The sequence below is a fragment of the Bombina bombina genome, chromosome 4 (genome assembly GCF_027579735.1).
Source record: "Bombina bombina isolate aBomBom1 chromosome 4, aBomBom1.pri, whole genome shotgun sequence".
Classification (NCBI taxonomy): domain Eukaryota; kingdom Metazoa; phylum Chordata; class Amphibia; order Anura; family Bombinatoridae; genus Bombina; species Bombina bombina.
In genome coordinates, this window is record NC_069502.1 from 502,249,400 (window position 1) to 502,269,817 (window position 20,418).

General features: G+C 39.8%; 1 protein-coding gene across 4 annotated transcripts in view; it reads left to right on the forward strand.

Moving 5' to 3' along the window:
• The window catches only part of PHF3 (PHD finger protein 3), a 588,626-nt gene that overhangs the window by 127,137 nt on the left and 441,071 nt on the right, over positions 1 to 20,418 (forward strand). For all 4 annotated transcript variants that reach the window (XM_053710410.1, XM_053710412.1, XM_053710411.1 and 1 more), the window contains exon 5: positions 3,091 to 4,624. In XM_053710410.1, coding sequence (XP_053566385.1) covers positions 3,091 to 4,624 — 1,534 coding nt within the window. The remainder of the gene's footprint in view (positions 1 to 3,090; positions 4,625 to 20,418) is intronic.

Sequence of the window (20,418 nt, forward strand, 5' to 3'; positions counted from 1 at the left end):
GCCTCAGTTAGCAACTCTGAGGTACATCATATTTCAGTCGGACAATATCACGACTGTGGCTTACATCAACCATCAAGGGGGAACAGAAGTTCCCTAGCGATGTTAGAAGTCTTAAAATAATTCACTGGACAGAGACTCACTCTTGTCTAAAAGCTATCCCTATCCCAGGTGTTGAGAACTGGGAGGCAGATTTTCTAAGTCTTCAGACTTTTCATCCGGGGGAGTGGGAATTCCCTCCGGAGGGGTTTGCACAAGATCAAGCAGGAGAGTGCTTTGGTGCTTTTGACAGCGCCTGCGTGGCCACGCAGGACCTGGTATGCAGATCTGGTGGACATGTCATCCTTTCCACCACGGTCTCTGCTTCTGAGACAGGACCCTCTACCTCAGGGTCTTTTCAACCATCTAAATATAACTAATCTGAGATGGACTGCCTGGAGACAGAACGCTTGATGTTATCAAAGCATGGCTTCTCCGAGTCAGTAATTGATACCTTAATACAGGCATAAAAGCCTGTCTCTAGGAAAATTTAACATAAGATATGGTGTAAATATCTTATTGTTATGAATCCAAGGGTTACTCATGGAGTAAAGTCTGGATTCCCAGGATATTATCTTTTCTCCAAGATGATTTTGAGAAAAGGGTTGTCAGCTAGTTCTTTAAAAGGACAGATTTCTACTCTGTCTATTCTTTTGCACAAGCGTCTGGCAGGTATTCTAGACGTTCAGGCATTTGGTCAGGCTTTGGTTAGAACCAAGCCTGTGGTTAAAAATGTTGCTCCGCCATGGAGCTTAAAGCTGGTTCTTAAGGTTCTTCAAGGAGTTCCATTTGAACCTTTTCATTCCATAGATATCAAACTTCTATCTTGGAAAGTTCCTTTTGGTAGCTATTTCCTCGGCTCATAGAGTCTCCGAGTTATCTGCGTTGCAATGTGATTCTCCTTATCTGGTTCTCCGTACGGATAAGGTAGTCCTGTGTACCAACCTGGGTTTTTACCTAAGGTGGTATCTAACAAGAATATCACTCAAGAGATTGTTGTTCCATTCTTGTATCCTAATCCTTCTTCAAAGAAGGAACGTCTATTACACAATTTGGACGTGGTTCGTGTTTTAAAGTTTTACTTACAAGCTACTACAGATTTTCATCAAACATTCACCTTGTTTGTTGTCTATTCTGGACAGAGGAGAGGTCAAAGGACTTCAGCAACCTCTCTGTCTTTCTGGTTAAAAAGCATAATTCATTTAGCTTATGAGACTGCTGGACAGCAGCCTCCTGAAGGGATTACAGCTCATTCTACTAGAGCTGTGGTTTTCACTTGGGCCTTTTTTAAATGTGGCTTCTGTTGAACAGATTACAAGACGGAGTCTTGGTCAGCGTTTCATACTTTTTCAAATTTAACAAATTTGATACCTTGCTTCTTCGGAGGCTATTTTTGGGAGAAAGGGTTTTTTACAGGCAGTGGTAACTTCCGTTTAAGTACCTGCCTTGTCCCTCCCATCATCCGTGTACTTTAGCTTTGGTATTGGTATCCCATAAGTAATGGATGATCCGTGGACTGGATACACTTAACAAGAGAAAACATAATTTATGCTTACCTGATAAATTTATTTCTCTTGTAGTGTATCCAGTCCACGGCCCGCCCTGTCACTTTAAGGCAGGTAATTTTTCCATTAAACTACAGTCACCACTGCACCCTATGGTTTTCCTTTCTCTGCATGTTTTCGGTCGAATGACTGGTAACGGCAGTTAGGGGAGGAGCTATATAGCAGCTTTGTTGTGGGTGGACTCTTGCAGCTTCCTGTTGGGAAGGAGAATATATCCCATAAGTAATGGATGATCCGTGGACTGGATACACTACAAGAGAAATAAATTTATCAGGTAAGCATAAATTATGTTTTTCCAAATTTTCCAGATTTGATACTTTTGCCTCGTCTGAGGCGGCTTTTGGGAGGAAGGTTCTTCAAGCGGTGGTGCCTTCCGTTTAGGCATGCTTGTTCTTTTCCCTCCCTATTCATCTGTGTCCTCTAGCTTGGGTATTGATTCCCAACAGTTAGATGAACCTGTGGACTCACCATATCTTTGGAAGAAAACAAAATTTATGCTTACCTGATAAATTTATTTCTTGAAGATATGGTGAGTCCACGGACCCACCCCCTTTTTTTTTTTTTACTTTTTTCAAGAGTTTTTGACTAAACCTCAGACACCTCCGCACCTTGTGTTGCTTTCCTTTCTCCATTTACTTGCGCTCAAATTACTGGGGTTTATGGGTAGGGAAGTGATACTTAACAGTTTTACTGTGGTGCTCACCATATCTTGAAGAAATAAATGTATCGGGTAAGCATAAATGTTGTTATTACTCATTCCCCAGTTTTGCATAACCAACACAGTTATAATAATACAAGTTTTACATCTGTAATTACCTTGTATCTAGCCTCTTAAAAATGCCACCTTATTTCAGTTATTTTGACAGGCTTGCATTTTAGCTAATCAGTGCTTACTCCTAGGTAACCGCACGTTCGTGGTGGCAAAAAACTGTCAAAATGCTTTCACACAAGAGGCGGCCTTCAAGGTCTAAGAAATTAGCATATGAGCCTACCTAGGTTTAGCTTTCAACTAAAAATACCCAGAGAACAAAGCAAAATTAGTGATAAAAGTAAATTGGAGTTGTTTAAAATTACATGCCCTATCTGATCATGAAAGTTTAATTTGGACTTGACTGTCCCTTTAGGGCTTTAAAAATACTGAATACTCAAAATTAATAAATATATTTATTCTACGTATTTGAGAGTTTGAACAAACTATAATATTTAATATTTTAAAATAATTATGTCTAAACTATTTTTAAGTTTGTGATAAAAAAAATAGACAAAAAGTCATATTAATGAAAGAAAAGTAAACAATGAATTTAGTCAAATGAATTTAGAAAAAATAAAATGCAAAATAAATCCAGTCAAGCAAACCTTAAAAAAGAAGCCATTTTATTATTCCCATGAAAGTGTGCCAAATTCAAATATTACATGGCAAAGAATTTAAGTTTATTTATTATGTTGTGACATTTGCAAATAAACTTTTTTATTTCTTTAAATTTACTAGAATCTGTAAGAAACTTACGACAGAGTACTGTGGACAAGTCTCCACATTCTTCAAAGGTGACTGGTCCCAAAAAAGGCAAATCAAGAAAAGATGCTTCAGGAGACCACATGAAAGAGCAAAATGATTCTTTAAGCTCAAAACCAGAGCAAGACGAGAAGGAAAAACAAGATCAAGTAGAACAGTTAAACATTTCATCTTCAAATTCAAGGAGATCAACAAGACTGGCAAATAAAGAATTCCAGGAGACAAAGATAATAGAGGAAAATGTTAAGGAAAACGTTACAGCAAGTGAAATCAGTAATGATAATTTAGTTGGTGCGAGTTCAACACTAAATGAAGATGGTAAATCTGAAATTGAACATAAACAAAGTCCTACATCAAATGAAAGTGGGGAAAAAATACAAAATGAAATGTCTATACAGAGCAAAGCAAATTTGCAAAAAGGCAGTTGCCCTATAACAGATTTATTAACGTCACACGAAGGAATTGAATGTGAAAAAGAAATGAAAAACCCCACAGTTGAAAAAACAGACATAAATTATGATAAGGTTCATGAGGAGCTTGCTTTGTTGTCTGGGGCTGTTAAATGTAACTTGGGTGTTAAAGGACATTTAGACTCTGAAAGCAATTGTGAAATTAAGAAACAAACTGATATTATTGTTAAAGAAGAGATTGCTGTAGAAACAAGTTTGGATATTCCTGAAATTGACTTAAGAGCTATTTCTGATAGCAAATGCTTTATGAAAGAAGAAAGCAGCATTATGGTTAATGAAGAAATTTTGCAAGATGAAGATAATGTGCAGCTAAAAGGCCAAGAGGTGTCGCAAATAGAAATTTGTAAGAAAGCCAGTCTTGGAAAAAAAGGTCCAAAAAAATCAAACCCTCGTCCCCGAAAATCACCTTTACAGCCAACAGCTAGTGAATGTGAAAAAATGGTTGACAAAAAAGAAGTCAAGTTAAAACCTAAAAATCAAAAAAGGAAAAAAAATACTAACACTCCAGATCCTGAGCCTGATGAGAAAGTTGTCATTATGAAGAAGAAGAAAACGGAGATTACAAAGAATTATAAGAAAGATATAAAAAAAAAAATGGTAAAACGGAAAATAGATGTAAAACAGCAAGCACATGTAGAGTCCTCCCTGAAACAACCATTGTGTGATGGATCAAGAGAATCACCCCGACCTGTACCAGCTCCTACTTATGCACATGCTAAAAGCATGTCCCACAGCAGTGAAAAAACAGTTACCAAGCACCAGACGGCAGCCATGTCCAAGATAAGCAGCCTGGAAAATGAGGTTGGTGATCAAAAAGATACTGTGGATCCCTTTGAAGAGAAAATTAAGAATAAAAAGTCTATTCCACCACGCCTAAGAAAAAGCAGTAAAAGTATTTCAGTTGATGAGCCTCAACTGTTTATTCCAGACAACATTCCTACTGTAAAAAAAGAAGGCGCAGACGCAACATCCCCAAATGAAAAGTATTTGTTGAATCATGCCAAGCACTGTAGTTCTTGCAGAAAACTTCATGGTAATAGGTAGGTTTGTGTTATTGTATAGAAATATATATCTCGTTTTTTAGCTTAATACATAATTAGAATGAATATAAACTTGTGTTCATCAGTTTCTAGGATTTGAAGATTCAGTGGTGAGCTGTAAAGATGTTGCATGCTTGCTCAAGAAAATATAACAGGAAATGTATTTTATCTACAAATTGCGGTTTAAATATAAATTCATGATAAAAACTTTAATTTGGTTTTCAGATGAGGATATGTTAAAAGGGACTGTGTAAGCACCTTGAGATGTTTATATAAAATGTTTTGTTGTGCATAATGAAGCAACTTTGCAATATATTTTTAAAATAACATGAGTATTGCAATGAGCAATGATACTTTTTTATTGGACTAATATATTTATAAGTTGACAAGCTTTTGGAAGTATTCCTTCCTTTTTCAAGTCTGAAGCAATACTTGAAAAAAGAAGGAATACTTCCGAAAGCTTGTCAACTTATAAATATATACGGCTAGATTTAGAGTTCTGCGTCAGCGTTAAGGGGTCCTAATGTTGCTTTTGGCCGGCCGCTGGTATTTAGAGTCAGGCAGGAAAGGGTCTAACGCTCACTTTCAAGCCGCAACTTTTCCATACCGCAGATCCCCTTACGCCAATTGCGTATCCTATCTTTTCAATGGGATCTGCCTAACGCTGGTATTTAGAGTCTTGGCTGAAGTGAGCGGTAGAGCCTCTACCGACAAAATTCCAGCCACAGAAAAAAGTCAGTAGGGAGATCTTCAGGGGGGTAGTGTTAGGTTTATTTAAGGGGGGTTTGGGTTAGAGTAGGGGTATGTGGGTGGTGGGTTGTAATGTTGGGGGGTGGTATTGTGTTTTTTTTTACAGGCAAAAGAGCTGATTTCTTTGGGGCATGCCCCACAAAAAGCCCTTTTAAGGGCTGGTAATAGAGCTGTTAACTTTTTTAATTTAGATTAGGGTAGGGAATTTTTTTTTATTTTGGGGGGCTTTGTTATTTTATTAGGGGGCTTAGAGTAGGTGTAATTAGCTTAAAATTCTTGTAATCTTTTTTATTTTTTGTAATTTAGTGTTTTGTTTTTTTGTAATTTAGTTTAGTTTATTTTCTTGTAGGTAATTGTAGGTACTTGTAGTTAATTGATTTAATTTATTTATTGATAGTGTAGTGTTAGGTTTAATTGTAACTTAGGTTAGGATTTATTTTACAGGTAATTTTGTAATTATTTTAACTAGGTAGCTATTAAGTAGTAAATAACTATTTAATAGCTATTGTACCTAGTTTAAATAAATACAAAGTTGCCTGTAAAATAAATATAAATCCTAAAATAGCTACAGTATAATTATTCGTTATATTGTAGCTATATTAGGGTTTATTTTACAGGTAAGTATTTAGTTTTAAATAGGAATACTTAAGTTAATAATATTTAATTTATTTTGTTAGATTAAAATTATATTTAACTTAGGGGGGTGTTAGGGTTAGGGTTAGACTTAGCTTTAGGGGTTAATACATTTATTAGAGTAGCGGCGAGGTCCGGTCGGCAGGATAGGGGTTAATAAGTGTAGGTAAGGTAGCAGCGACGTTGGGGGGGGGGGCAGATTAGGGGTTAATAAATATAATATAGGGGTCGGCGATGTTAGGGGCAGCAGATTAGGGGTACATAGGGATAATGTAGGTTGCTGCTGTGTACGGAGCGGCAGATTAGGGGTTAATAATATAATGCAGGTGTCAGCGATAGCGGGGGCGGCAGATTAGGGGTTAGTAAGTGTAAGGTTAGGGGTGTTTAGACTCGGGGTTCATGTTAGGGTGTTAGGTGCAGACTTAGAAAGTGTTTCCCCATAGAAAACAATGGGGCTGCGTTGGGAGCTGAACGCTGCCCCATTGTTTCCTATGGGGGAATCGTGCACAAGCACGTTTTGCCAGCTTACCGCTACCGTAAGCTACCGTAAGCAACGCTGGTATTGAGGGTTAAAGTGGCGGTACATTAGGCTCAACGCACCCTTTTTGGAGCCTAACGCAGCCCTTCAGACAACTCTCAATACCAGCATTGTCTTAAGGGTGCGTTTGGAAAAAAAGCGGCGTTAGCTACGCGGGTCTTTACCGACAAAACTCTAAATCTAGCCGATAGTTAGTCCAATAAAAAAGGATCATTGCCCAATGCAACACTCTAAATCACTGGACTAACACAGCTACTCCAATCAACGTCAATATATTGTCGTTATTTTGCCCCCCTTCATGTAATCCAGCTCTGAAAATTTAACAATTTCTAATTCTATGAACTTGGAATGCATCCTGCTGACTTCCCAAGGTTAATCATGCTACATATTTGTCTCTAATTGGCTTGATAAGATTAGAACTGCAAAACAATTCACTTTATTAACTGCATGACTATGATTTGACTTGTTGTCTGTGTACAAAAGCTCATATTGCCTCCTCCAAATAAGGCAAATGGTGGATGGAGTTTGGCTATTAAAAAATAACTGCTGTAAAAAGAATGTTATTTTGTTTAAAAACCATTAAAGGGATATGAAACCCAAATGTTTTCTTTCTTTTACGATTCAGATAGAGTATGCAATTTCAAACAACTCTCTAATTTGCTTCTATTATAATTTTTTCTTTTATCTCTTGGTATCTTTGTTGAAAAGCAGGAACGTAAGCTCAGGGACATGCATGTGTAAGGAGAGCTATATGACATCAGTTTTGCAAGAATGTTATCCATTTGCAGGAGCACTAGATGGCAGCACTATTTCCTGCTATGTAGTGCTCCAGGTGTCTAACTATGTATCTATTTCACACAGAATATCATGGGAATGAAGCAAATTTGATAATAGAAGTAATGTGGATTTTTATTTTAAATGACATTCATTCTCTGAATCACAGCATTTTGGGTTTCATATCCCTTTACGACTAAGCGGATTTGTTATAATATAGCAACACAACAGAAATGTTTTGTAAATACAAGGTGTTTATTTTCCCCTTAACCTTTTAAAGCCGTTATGCCGTTCCATTCCGTCATAATTAGACTGGGCTTTAAAGCCGTTATGACGGAATGGAACGTCATAACTAACGGCTGTCCTGAAGCCTTCTGTGCTTCAGGGATTTAATCGCGGTCTGGAGGGCGTTCCTAGGATTGTAGGGACGCCCCCCAGATGCGATCCAATAATTGAAATCTCGCGATCGTATGCACGATCGCGTAGTTTCAATTTGTCTACATCGGAACAGTTGTTCCGATGTAGGCACTTTAACCCTGTCACGAAAGGGTTAAAGGGACTTACAATGCAATATTTATTTTATGATTCACATAGAGCATGCAATTATAAACAACTTTTTAATTTACTTCCATTATCAAATTTTCTTTGTTCTCTTGGTATTTTTTGTTGAAAGCAGGGATGTAAGCTCAAGAGCTTGCACATGTTTGGAGCACTATATGGCAGCAGTTTTTCAAGAATGTTATGCATTTGCAAGAGCACTAGATGCCTGCACTATCTCCTGTCATGTAGTGTTAAATTGTTTTCTCTGTCTGAATCACAATTTTTTTTTGTTTCATAATGATATAATTAGGTTTATGTGATTTGATAAGTTCAAGTGATGTGAAGTCTCTAATATGACCTTGCTTCATGCAATTATTATTATTGATTACTTTTAAAGTGGATCCAAGTTGTAAAGCCTCAAATTATGTTCACTTAGCATATGCACGAAATCTGGCTTTTGCATTATTTTATAACCTTGTTAATTAGTTACATTATAAAGAGTCTATGGTGTATTGTTTCAGGTAGGGTTGCACTGATACCATTTTTTTTTAAGACTGAGTACAAGTACCGATACTTTTTTCAAATACTCACCGATACCAATTACCGATACTTTTTTTTAATGTAATATGACAGTTTACCAAGTACAATACAGACTAATGATTTAAGATAGCTTCTTTATAATTATAAACTGTAAATCAAAAGACATTTTGAAATAATTAAACAGTTTTATTTGATTGTTGTCACAAAGTTTACAGAACATGTTTATAAATTAAAAATATTACAATAAAATATATTAATAATAACAACAATAAATAACAGCTGCAGCAGTTGGGGCTGGAAAGCTACAATTTAAAGGGGTGATTACTGAATGCAATTAGGTTGTAGGGTGCCTATATAACAAAATAAATTAGGGCTGGTCTTCATATTTTTCCAGGGCTGCTTTTTATTCCCAGTCCAGCCCAGGCTAAGGATGTTACTCAGAGTACAGTATGTTTTGAGCACAATTGTTCAAGATGAGAATCTAGCAATGAGAATAATTTCTCTTGTTAAGTGTATCCAGTCCACGGATCATCCATTACTTATGGGATATTAACTCCTCCCCAACAGGAAGTGCAAGAGGATTCACCCAGCAGAGCTGCTATATAGCTCCTCCCCTAACTGCCATTACCAGTCATTCTCTTGCACCCAACGAATAGATAGGATGTGTGAGAGGACTGTGGTGATTATACTTAGTTTCATACCTTCAATCAAAAGTTTGTTATTTTATAATAGCACCGGAGTGTGTTATTCCTTCTCTGGTAGAATTTGAAGAAGAATCTACCTGAGTTTTTCTATGATTTTAGCCGGAGTAGTTAAGATCATATTGCTGTTTCTCGGCCATCTGAGGAGAGGTAAACTTCAGATCAGGGGACAGCGGGCAGATTAATCTGCAAAGAGGTATGTAGCAGCTTATTATTTTCTGACAATGGAATTGATGAGAAAATTCTGCCATACCGATATAATGTAAACTCAGCCTTAAATGCAGTAGCAGCAACTGGTATCAGGCTGTCATGTATGTATATTTTACACTTCAGTATTCTGGGGAATGGCACTTCACTGGAATTATACTGTATGCATAAAACTTTAGCCTAATTTGCAGGGACTAGCAACAGGCTTTTTAATAACACTCAATTTATTAATGTTAAACGTTTTTTGCTGGCATGTAAAATCGTTTAATTTTCTGAGGTACTGGGTGAAAAAATGTTTTGGGCACTATTTTTTTTCCACTTGGCAGTCGTTTTATTTAATTTATGACAGTTTACTGATCTCTCTCACTGTTATGTGTGAGGGGGAGGGACCTTTTTTGGTGCTTTTGCTACGCATCAAAAAATTCAGTCAGAAGTTTATTGTCTTCCCTGCATGATCCGGTTCATCTCTACAGAACTCAGGGGTCTTCAAAACTTGTTTTGAGGGAGGTAATCACTCACAGCAGAGCTGTGAGATTGTAGTTGACTGTGATACAGAAATAAACTTTTTTTTTTTTTATTTTTTTTTTTTTTTCTGCTATCAGGGTTAGTTATCCTTTGCTAATGGGAGCAATCCTTTGCTAAAATTGTGTTTTTTTTTACAAAGATTTGATGCTATAACTTTTCAGTTTATTAATTTTCAACTGTCATAACTTTTTCTGTGCTTCTTATAGGCACAGTACGTTTTCATATTATAGTAAATTACTTGAAAAGTATTTCCAAGTTGCTAGTTTATTTGCTAGTGTGTTAAACATGTCTGATTCAGAGGAAGATATCTGTGCTATATGTGCTAAAGCCAAAGTGGAGCCCAATAGAAATTTATGTACTAACTGTATTGATGCTACTTTAAATAAAAGTCAATCTGTACAAATTGAACATATTTCACCAAACAACGAGGGGATAGTTATGCCGACTAACTCGCCTCACGTGTCAGTACCTGCATCTCCCTCTCGGGAGGTGCGTGATATTGTAGCACCGAGTACATCTGGGCGGCCATTACAAATCACATTACAGGATATGGCTACTGTTATGACTGAAGTTTTGGCTAAATTACCAGAACTAAGAGGTAAGCGTGATCACTCTGGGGTGAGAACAGAGTGCGCTGATAATATTAGGGCCATGTCAGACACTGCGTCACAATTTGCAGAACATGAGGACGGAGAGCTTCATTCTGCGGGTGACGGTTCTGATCCAAACAAACTGGATTCAGATATTTTAAATTTAAGCTGGAAAACCTCCGTGTATTACTAGGGGAGGTGTTAGCGGCTCTGAATGATTGTAACACAGTTGCAATACCAGAGAAAATGTGTAGGTTGGATAAATATTTTGCGGTACCGGCGAGTACTGACGTTTTTCCTATACCTAAGAGACTTACTGAAATTGTTACTAAGGAGTGGGATAGACCCGGTGTGCCGTTCTCACCCCCTCCGATATTTAGAAAGATGTTTCCAATAGACGCCACCACACGGGACTTATGGCAAACGGTCCCTAAGGTGGAGGGAGCAGTTTCTACTTTAGCTAAGCGTACCACTATCCCGGTGGAGGATAGCTGTGTCTTTTCAGATCCAATGGATAAAAAGTTAGAGGGTTACCTTAAGAAAATGTTTGTTCAACAAGGTTTTATATTGCAACCTCTTGCATGCATTGCGCCTGTCACGGCTGCAGCAGCATTTTGGTTTGAGTCTCTGGAAGAGACACTTGAATCAGCTCCATTAGATGAGATTACACACAAGCTTAAAGCCCTTAAGTTAGCTAACTCATTTATTTCAGATGCCGTAGTACATTTAACTAAACTTACGGCTAAGAATTCCGGATTCGCCATTCAGGCACGCAGAGCACTGTGGCTAAAATCCTGGTCAGCTGACGTTACTTCTAAATCTAAATTGCTTAATATACCTTTCAAAGGGCAGACCTTATTCGGGCCCGGGTTGAAAGAAATTATCGCTGACATTACAGGAGGTAAAGGCCATGCCCTGCCTCAAGACAGAGCCAACCTAAGGCTAGACAGTCTAATTTTCGTTCCTTTCGTAATTTCAAAGCAGGAGCAGCATCAACTTCCTCTGCACCAAAACAGGAAGGAGCTGTTGCTCGCTACAGACAAGGCTGGAGACCTAACCAGTCCTGGAACAAGGGCAAGCAGGCCAGGAAACCTGCTGCTGCCCCTAAGACAGCATGAATCGAGGGCCCCCGATCCGGGAACGGATCTAGTGGGGGGCAGACTTTCTCTCTTCGCCCAGGCTTGGGCAAGAGATGTCCAGGATCCCTGGGCGTTAGAGATCATATCTCAGGGATACCTTCTAGACTTCAAATTCTCTCCCCCAAGAGGGAGATTTCATCTGTCAAGGTTGTCAACAAACCAAATAAAGAAAGAGGCGTTTCTACGCTGCGTACAAGATCTTTTATTAATGGGAGTGATCCATCCGGTTCCGCGGTCGGAACAAGGACAAGGGTTTTACTCAAATCTGTTTGTGGTTCCCAAAAAAGAGGGAACTTTCAGGCCAATCTTGGATTTAAAGATCCTAAACAAATTCCTAAGAGTTCCATCGTTCAAAATGGAAACTATTCGGACAATTTTACCCATGATCCAAAAGGGTCAGTACATGACCACAGTGGATTTAAAGGATGCTTACCTTCACATACCGATTCACAAAGATCATTACCGGTATCTAAGGTTTGCCTTTCTAGACAGGCATTACCAGTTTGTAGCTCTTCCATTCGGATTGGCTGCGGCTCCGAGAATCTTCACAAAGGTTCTGTGTGCTCTTCTGGCGGTACTAAGACCGCGAGGAATTGCGGTAGCTCCGTACCTAGACGACATTCTGATACAAGCTTCAAGCTTTCAAACTGCCAAGTCTCATACAGAGTTAGTACTGGCATTTCTAAGGTCGCATGGATGGAAGGTGAACGAAAAGAAGAGTTCTCTCTTTCCACTCACAAGAGTTCCCTTCTTGGGGACTCTTATAGATTCTGTAGAAATGAAGATTTACCTGACAGAAGACAGGTTAACAAAGCTTCAAAATGCATGCCGTGTCCTTCATTCCATTCAACACCCGTCAGTAGCTCAATGCATGGAGGTGATCGGCTTAATGGTAGCAGCAATGGACATAGTACCCTTTGCACGTCTACATCTCAGATCGCTGCAATTGTGCATGCTAAGTCAGTGGAATGGGGATTACTCAGACTTGTCCCCTACTCTGAATCTGGATCAAGAGACTAGAAATTCTCTTCTATGGTGGCTTTCTCGGCCACATCTGTCCAGGGGGATGCCATTCAGCAGGCCGGACTGGACAATTGTAACAACAGACGCCAGCCTACTAGGTTGGGGCGCTGTCTGGAATTCTCTGAAGGCTCAGGGACAATGGAATCAGGAGGAGAGTCTCCTACCAATAAACATTCTGGATTTGAGAGCAGTTCTCAATGCCCTTCTGGCTTGGCCCCAGTTAACAACTCGGGGGTTCATCAGGTTTCAGACGGACAACATCACGACTGTAGCTTACATCAACCATCAGGGAGGGACAAGAAGCTCCCTAGCAATGATGGAAGTATCAAAGATAATTCGCTGGGCAGAGTCTCACTCTTGCCACCTGTCAGCAATCCACATCCCGGGAGTGGAGAACTGGGAGGCGGATTTCTTAAGTCGTCAGACTTTTCATCCGGGGGAGTGGGAACTTCATCCGGAGGTCTTTGCCCAAATACTTCGACGTTGGGGCAAACCAGAGATAGATCTCATGGCGTCTCGACAGAACGCCAAGCTTCCTCGTTACGGGTCCAGATCCAGGGATCCGGGAGCGGTTCTGATAGATGCTTTGACAGCACCTTGGACCTTCGGGATGGCTTATGTGTTTCCACCCTTCCCGATGCTTCCTCGATTGATTGCCAGAATCAAACAGGAGAGAGCATCAGTGATTCTAATAACGCCTGCATGGCCACGCAGGACTTGGTATGCAGATCTAGTGGACATGTCATCCTGTCCACCTTGGTCGCTACCTCTGAAACAGGACCTTCTGATCCAGGGTCCCTTCAAACATCAAAATCTAATTTCTCTGAAGCTGACTGCTTGGAAATTGAACGCTTGATTTTATCAAAACGTGGTTTTTCTGAGTCAGTTATTGATACCTTAATACAGGCTAGGAAGCCTGTTACCAGAAAGATTTACCATAAGATATGGCGCAAATACTTATATTGGTGCGAATCCAAGAGTTACTCATGGAGTAAGGTTAGGATTCCGAGGATATTGTCTTTTCTACAAGATGGTTTAGAAAAGGGTTTATCCGCTAGTTCCTTAAAGGGACAGATTTCAGCTCTGTCCATTCTTTTACACAAACGTCTGTCAGAAGTTCTGGACGTTCAAGCCTTTTGTCAGGCTTTAGCTAGGATCAAGCCTGTGTTTAAAACTGTTGCTCCACCATGGAGTTTGAACTTAGTTCTTAATGTTTTACAGGGGTTTCCGTTTGAACCCCTTCATTCCATTGATATCAAGTTGTTATCTTGGAAAGTTCTGTTTTTAATGGCGATTTCCTCGGCTCGAAGAGTCTCTGAGTTATCTGCCTTACATTGTGATTCTCCTTATCTGATTTTTCATTCAGACAAGGTAGTTCTGCGTACTAAACCTGGGTTCCTACCTAAGGTGGTCACTAACAGGAATATCAATCAAGAGATTGTGGTTACATCTTTGTGTCCTAATCCTTCTTCGAAAAAGGAACGTCTGCTACACAATCTAGATGTAGTCCGTGCCCTGAAATTTTATCTACAGGCAACTAAGGATTTTCGACAAACGTCTTCCCTGTTTGTCGTTTATTCTGGTCAGAGGAGAGGTCAAAAAGCTTCGGCTACCTCTCTCTCCTTTTTGGCTTCGTAGCATAATACGGTTAGCCTATGAGACTGCTGGACAGCAGCCTCCTGAAAGAATTACAGCACATTCTACTAGAGCTGTGGCTTCCACTTGGGCCTTTAAGAATGAGGCTTCTGTTGAACAGATTTGCAAGGCTGCAACTTGGTCTTCTCTTCATACTTTTTACAAATTTTACAAATTTGACACTTTTGCTTCTTCGGAGGCTGTTTTTGGGAGAAAGGTTCTTCAGGCAGTGGTTCCTTCCGTATAAAGAGCCTGCCTGTCCCTCCCGTCATCCGTGTACTTTAGCTTTGGTATTGGTATCCCATAAGTAATGGATGATCCGTGGACTGGATACACTTAACAAGAGAAAACATAATTTATGCTTACCTGATAAATTTATTTCTCTTGTAGTGTATCCAGTCCACGGCCCGCCCTGTCACTTTAAGGCAGGTAATTTTTCCATTAAACTACAGTCACCACTGTACCCTATGGTTTTCCTTTCTCTGCATATTTTCGGTCGAATGACTGGTAATGGCAGTTAGGGGAGGAGCTATATAGCAGCTCTGCTGGGTGAATCCTCTTGCACTTCCTGTTGGGGAGGAGTTAATATCCCATAAGTAATGGATGATCCGTGGACTGGATACACTACAAGAGAAATAAATTTATCAGGTAAGCATAAATTATGTTTTTTCAAAAGTTAGTGGCAAGTTCTTACTAAGGAACAGAAGCATCTCTGCATGTTCAGCTATAAGTCTGTTTCTTTTATCAGTAAGGACGTTTGACGCTAAGCTGAACAGTCTTTCACTTTTCACACTACTGCATGGGGCAGAAATATATTTTTGGGCCATTTTAGACAGAGCTGGAAATCTCAGTTTATTAACTGCCCAGTACTTCAGGGGTTTGTCTGAATGAGGTACAGTAATCTCTCCCAGGTAGGCTTCCTGCTGTATAGTAGCAGCTTTTGGAGCACTGCTCTCAAACGTACAATAATACAAATAACAGCAATTTGTATTGGCAGAACAGAAGTGAACAATTTTTTGTTAAGTCTTCACTCCAGCCTAAAATGAAATGGGAACATGCAGTTTGAAAAACGCCACAAGATGGCGTATGGGTAGGAAGTGGAGGTATTGGTTTAAGTATCGGTGCATGTGCATGAATACAAATACTCATGCAAATACTTGGTATCGGCACCGATACTAGTATCAGTATCGGTGCAAACCTAGTTTCAGGACAATAAAAATTTCTTACTTTAAAATGTGGAATGGTTACTTTTTTAAATTAGAGGATCTAATATGTATTTTTACTATTAATAATAATAATAATAATAATAATAATAATAATAATAATAATAATAATATATGTGGTTGGGTCAAATCTCTAGTGATGGTCATTTGCAAAGCAATGTAGTTTCTCCAGTGTTTATAAAGTGAATTGTCTATGTTTTCACATGTACTCGTTTAATAAATGTAGGACTTGAGAAATCTTGACAGCCAAGGAGCAATAGCTTATAGTACTTATAGTATTTTTATATATAAACTCAGATATTTTTTCCGGCTCCCAAGTTTTATTTTAAATATAAATATATATGAAAAGCAATTCTGAGGTGCACGCATTACAAACACAGCATCCCTGGTATCATGTACTTATATGTAATCAACTTGTTGTTTCAGTGGGACAGCTCAAAGCCCACACATGAGGAAAACTACAGACACTCATACATTAAAAGATCAGTTTAACCCCTTAGTGACCAGACCATTTTTCAATTTTCTTACAGTTAGGGACCAGGGCTATTTTTAAATTTTTGCGGTGTTTGTGTTTAGCTGTAGTTTTCCTCTTACTCATTTTCTGTACCCACACATATTATATACCGTTTTTCTCTTGTAAGATGTATCGAGTCCACGGATTCATCCTTGTGGGATATTCTCCTTCCCAACAGTAAGTGGCAAAGAGAGCACACAGCAGAGCTGTCCATATAGCTCCCCCTCTAGCTCCACCCCCCAGTCATTCTCTTTGCTGGCTTTAAGCAATCGGAAGGGTAAAGTGAATGTGGTGTTAGAAATGTATTTTTTATTTTTTACAAGCAAAAGTTTGTTATTTTAAATGGTGCCGGTGTGTACTATTTACTCTAGCAGAAAGGAGATGAAGATTTCTGCAGGGAGGAAGATGATTTTAGCATGTTGTAACTAAAATCCACTGCTGTTCCCACAAAGGACTGAGGCGTACAAGAAAACTTCATTTGGGGGGAACGGTTTGCAGGTCAGGCTGCAATAAGGTATGTTCAGTCATTTATTTCTAGACAAGACTGTGATAATGCTAGAAAGGACTGATAATATCCCCATGAGGGAAGGGTAAGCTGTATTCAGAAACTAAGTATGGAATTTTAAGCTTACATAACAGGGCTAGTTTATGCTGGTTGACACTACTTTCATGGCAAACGGTTTTCTCTTGTAAGGTGTATCCAGTCCACGGATCATCCATTACTTGTGGGATATTCTCATTCCCAACAGGAAGTTGCAAGAGGACACCCACAGCAGAGCTGTTATATAGCTCTTCCTCTAACTGCCATATCCAGTCATTCTCTTGCAACTCTCAACACGCATGGAGGTAGTAAGAGAGAGTGGTGAAATATAGTTAGTTTTTTATCTTCAATCAAACGTTTGTTATTTTAAATGGTACCGGAGTTGTACTATTTTATCCCAGGCAGTAAATAGAAGAAGAATCTGCCTGAGTTTTCTATGATCTTAGCAGGTTGTAACTAAGATCCATTGCTGTTCTCACATATGTCTGAGGAGAGAGGTAACTTCAGCGGGAGAATGGCGTGCAGGTTACTCTGCTATGAGGTATGTGCAGTTACAATTTTTTCTAGAAATGGAAAATGCTAGAAAATGCTGCTGATACCGGATTAATGTAAGTTAAGCCTGAATACAGTGATTTAATAGCGACTGGTATCATGCTTACTCTCAGGGGTAATACCCTTATAAAATTGCAATATAAAACGTTTGCTGGCATGTTTAATCGTTTTTATATATGCTTTGGTGATAAAACTTTATTGGGGCCTAGTTTTTTCCACATGGCTGGCTTAAATTTTGCCTAGAAACTGTTTCCTGAGGCTTTCCACTGTTGTAGTATGAGTGGGAGGGGCCTATTTTAGCGCTTTTTTGCGCAGTTAAAATTACAGACTGAGACATCCAGCTTCCCTCAGAAGTCCCCTGAATGCTATAGGACATCTCTAAAGGGCTCAAAGGCTTTCCAAAGTCGTTTATTGGGGAAGGTAGGGCCACAGCAGTGGCAGTTTGTTGTGACTGTTAAAAAACGTCTATATCGTTTTTTTGATCCGTTTTTTTTTTAACTAAGGGGTTAATCATCCATTTGCAAGTGGGTGCAATGCTCTGTTAGCTTATTACATACACTGTAAAAATTTCGTTTGATTTACTGCCTTTTTTCACTGTTTTTCAAATTTTGACAAAATTTGTTTCTCTTAAAGGCACAGTACCGTTTTTTATATTTGCTTGTTAACTTGATTTAAAGTTTTTTCCAAGCTTGCTAGTCTCATTGCTAGTCTGTACAAACATGTCTGACATAGAGGAAACTCCTTGTTCATTATGTTTAAAAGCCATGGTGGAACCCCCTCTTAGAATGTGTACCAAATGTACTGATTTCACTTTAAGCAATAAAGATCATATTTTGTCTTTAAAAAATTTATCACCAGAGGAATCTGACGAGGGGGAAGTTATGCCAACTAACTCTCCCCACGTGTCAGATTCTTTGACTCCCGCTCAAGGGACTCACGCTCAAATGGCGCCAAGTACATCTAGGGCGCCCATAGCGATTACTTAACAAGACATGGCGGCAGTCATGGATAATACCCTGTCAGCGGTATTAGCCAGACTACCTGAATTTAGAGGTAAGCGAGATAGCTCTGGGGTTAGACGAAATGCAGAGCATACTGACGCTTTAAGAACCATGTCTGATACTGCCTCACAATATGCAGAAGCTGAGGAAGGAGAGCTTCAGTCTGTGGGTGATGTTTCTGACTCAGGAAGGATGCCTGATTCTGATATTTCTACATTTAAATTTAAGCTTGAACACCTCCGTGTGTTGCTCAGGGAGGTTTTAGCTGCTCTGAATGACTGTAATACAATTGCAGTGCCAGAGAAATTGTGTAGACTGGATAAATACTATGCAGTGCCGGTGTGTACTGATGTTTTTCCAATACCTAAAAGGTTTACAGAAATTATTAATAAGGAATGGGATAGACCAGGTGTGCCGTTCTCTCCCCCTCCTATTTTTAGAAAAATGTTTCCAATAGACGCCACCACACGGGACTTATGGCAGACAGTCCCTAAGGTGGAGGAAGCAGTTTCTACTCTAGCAAAGCGTATTACTATCCCTATTGAGGACAGTTGTGCTTTTTTAGATCCAATGGATAAAAAATTAGAAGGTTACCTTAAGAAAATGTTTATTCAACAAGGTTTTATCCTACAGCCCCTTGCATGCATTGCTCCTGTCACTGCTGCTGCGGCGTTCTGGTTTGAGTCTCTGGAAGAGGCTTTACAGGTAGCGACTCAATTGGATGACATACTTGGCAAGCTTAGAGCACTTAAGCTAGCCATTTTCTTTTGTTTCTGATGCCATTGTTCATTTGACTAAACTAACGGCTAAGAATTCTGGTTTTGCTATACAGGCGCGCAGTGCGCTATGGCTTAAATCATGGTCAGCTGACGTGACTTCATAATCTAAGCTAGTTAACATTCCCTTCAAGGGGCAGACCCTATTCTGGCCTGGTTTGAAGGAGATTATTGCTGATATCACTGGAGGAAAAGGTCATGCCCTTCCTCAGTACAGGTCCAAATCAAGAGCAAAAAAGTCTAATTTTCGTGCCTTTCGAACATTCAAGGTAGGTGCGGCATCAACTTCCTCTAATGCAAAACAAGAGGGAACTTTTGCTCAGTCCAAGACGGTCTGGAGACCAAACCAGACCTGGAACAAAGGTAAGCAGGCCAAAAAGCCTGCTGCTGCCTCTAAGACAGCATGAAGGAACGGCCCCCTATCCGGTAACGGATCTAGTAGGGGGCAGACTTTCACTCTTCGCCCAGGCGTGGGCAAGAGATGTCCAGGATCCCTGGGCGTTGGAAATTATATCCCAGGGATATCTTCTGGACTTCAAAGCTTCCCCCCCAAAAGGGAGATTTCACCTTTCACAATTATCTGCAAACCAGATAAAGAGAGAGGCATTCTTACACTGTGTACGAGACCTCCTAGTTATGGGAGTGATCCATCCAGTTCCAAAGGAGGAACAGGGACAGGGTTTTTACTCAAATCTGTTTGTGGTTCCCAAAAAAGAGGGAACCTTCAGACCAATTTTGGATCTAAAGATCTTAAACAAATTCCTCAGAGTTCCATCATTCAAGATGGAAACTATTCGTACCATCCTACCTATGATCCAGGAGGGTCAATATATGACTACAGTGGATTTAAAGGATGCTTATCTTCACATTCCTATACACAAAGTTCATCATCGGTTCCTCAGGTTTGCCTTTCTAGACAGGCATTAACAGTTTGTAGCTCTTCCCTTTGGATTAGCTACAGCACCAAGAATCTTTTCGAAGGTTCTGGGGTCGCTTCTGGCGGTCCTAAGCCCGCGGGGCATAGCAGTGGCCCCTTATTTAGACGACATCCTGATACAGGCGTCAAACTTCCAAATTGCCAAGTCTCATATGGACGTAGTACTGGCATTTCTGAGATCGCATGGGTGGAAAGGGAACGAGGAAAAGAGTTCTCTATCCCCACTCACAAAAGTTTCCTTCCTAGGGACTCTGATAGATTCTGTAGAAATGAAAATTTACCTGACGGAGTCCAGGTTATCAAAGCTTCTAAATTCCTGCCGTGTTCTTCATTCCATTCCGCGCCCTTCGGTGGCTCAGTGCATGGAAGTAATCGGCTTAATGGTAGCGGCAATGGACATAGTGCCGTTTGCACGCCTACATCTCAGACCGCTGCAACTATGCATGCTCAGTCAGTGGAACGGGGATTACACAGATTTGTCCCCTCTACTAAATCTGGATCAAGAGACCAAGGATTCTCATCTCTGGTGGCTATCTCGGGTCCATCTGTCCAAAGGTATGACCTTTTGCAGGCCAGATTGGACAATTGTAACAACAGATGCCAGCCTTCTAGGTTGGGGTGCAGTCTGGAACTCCCTGAAGGCTCAGGGATCGTG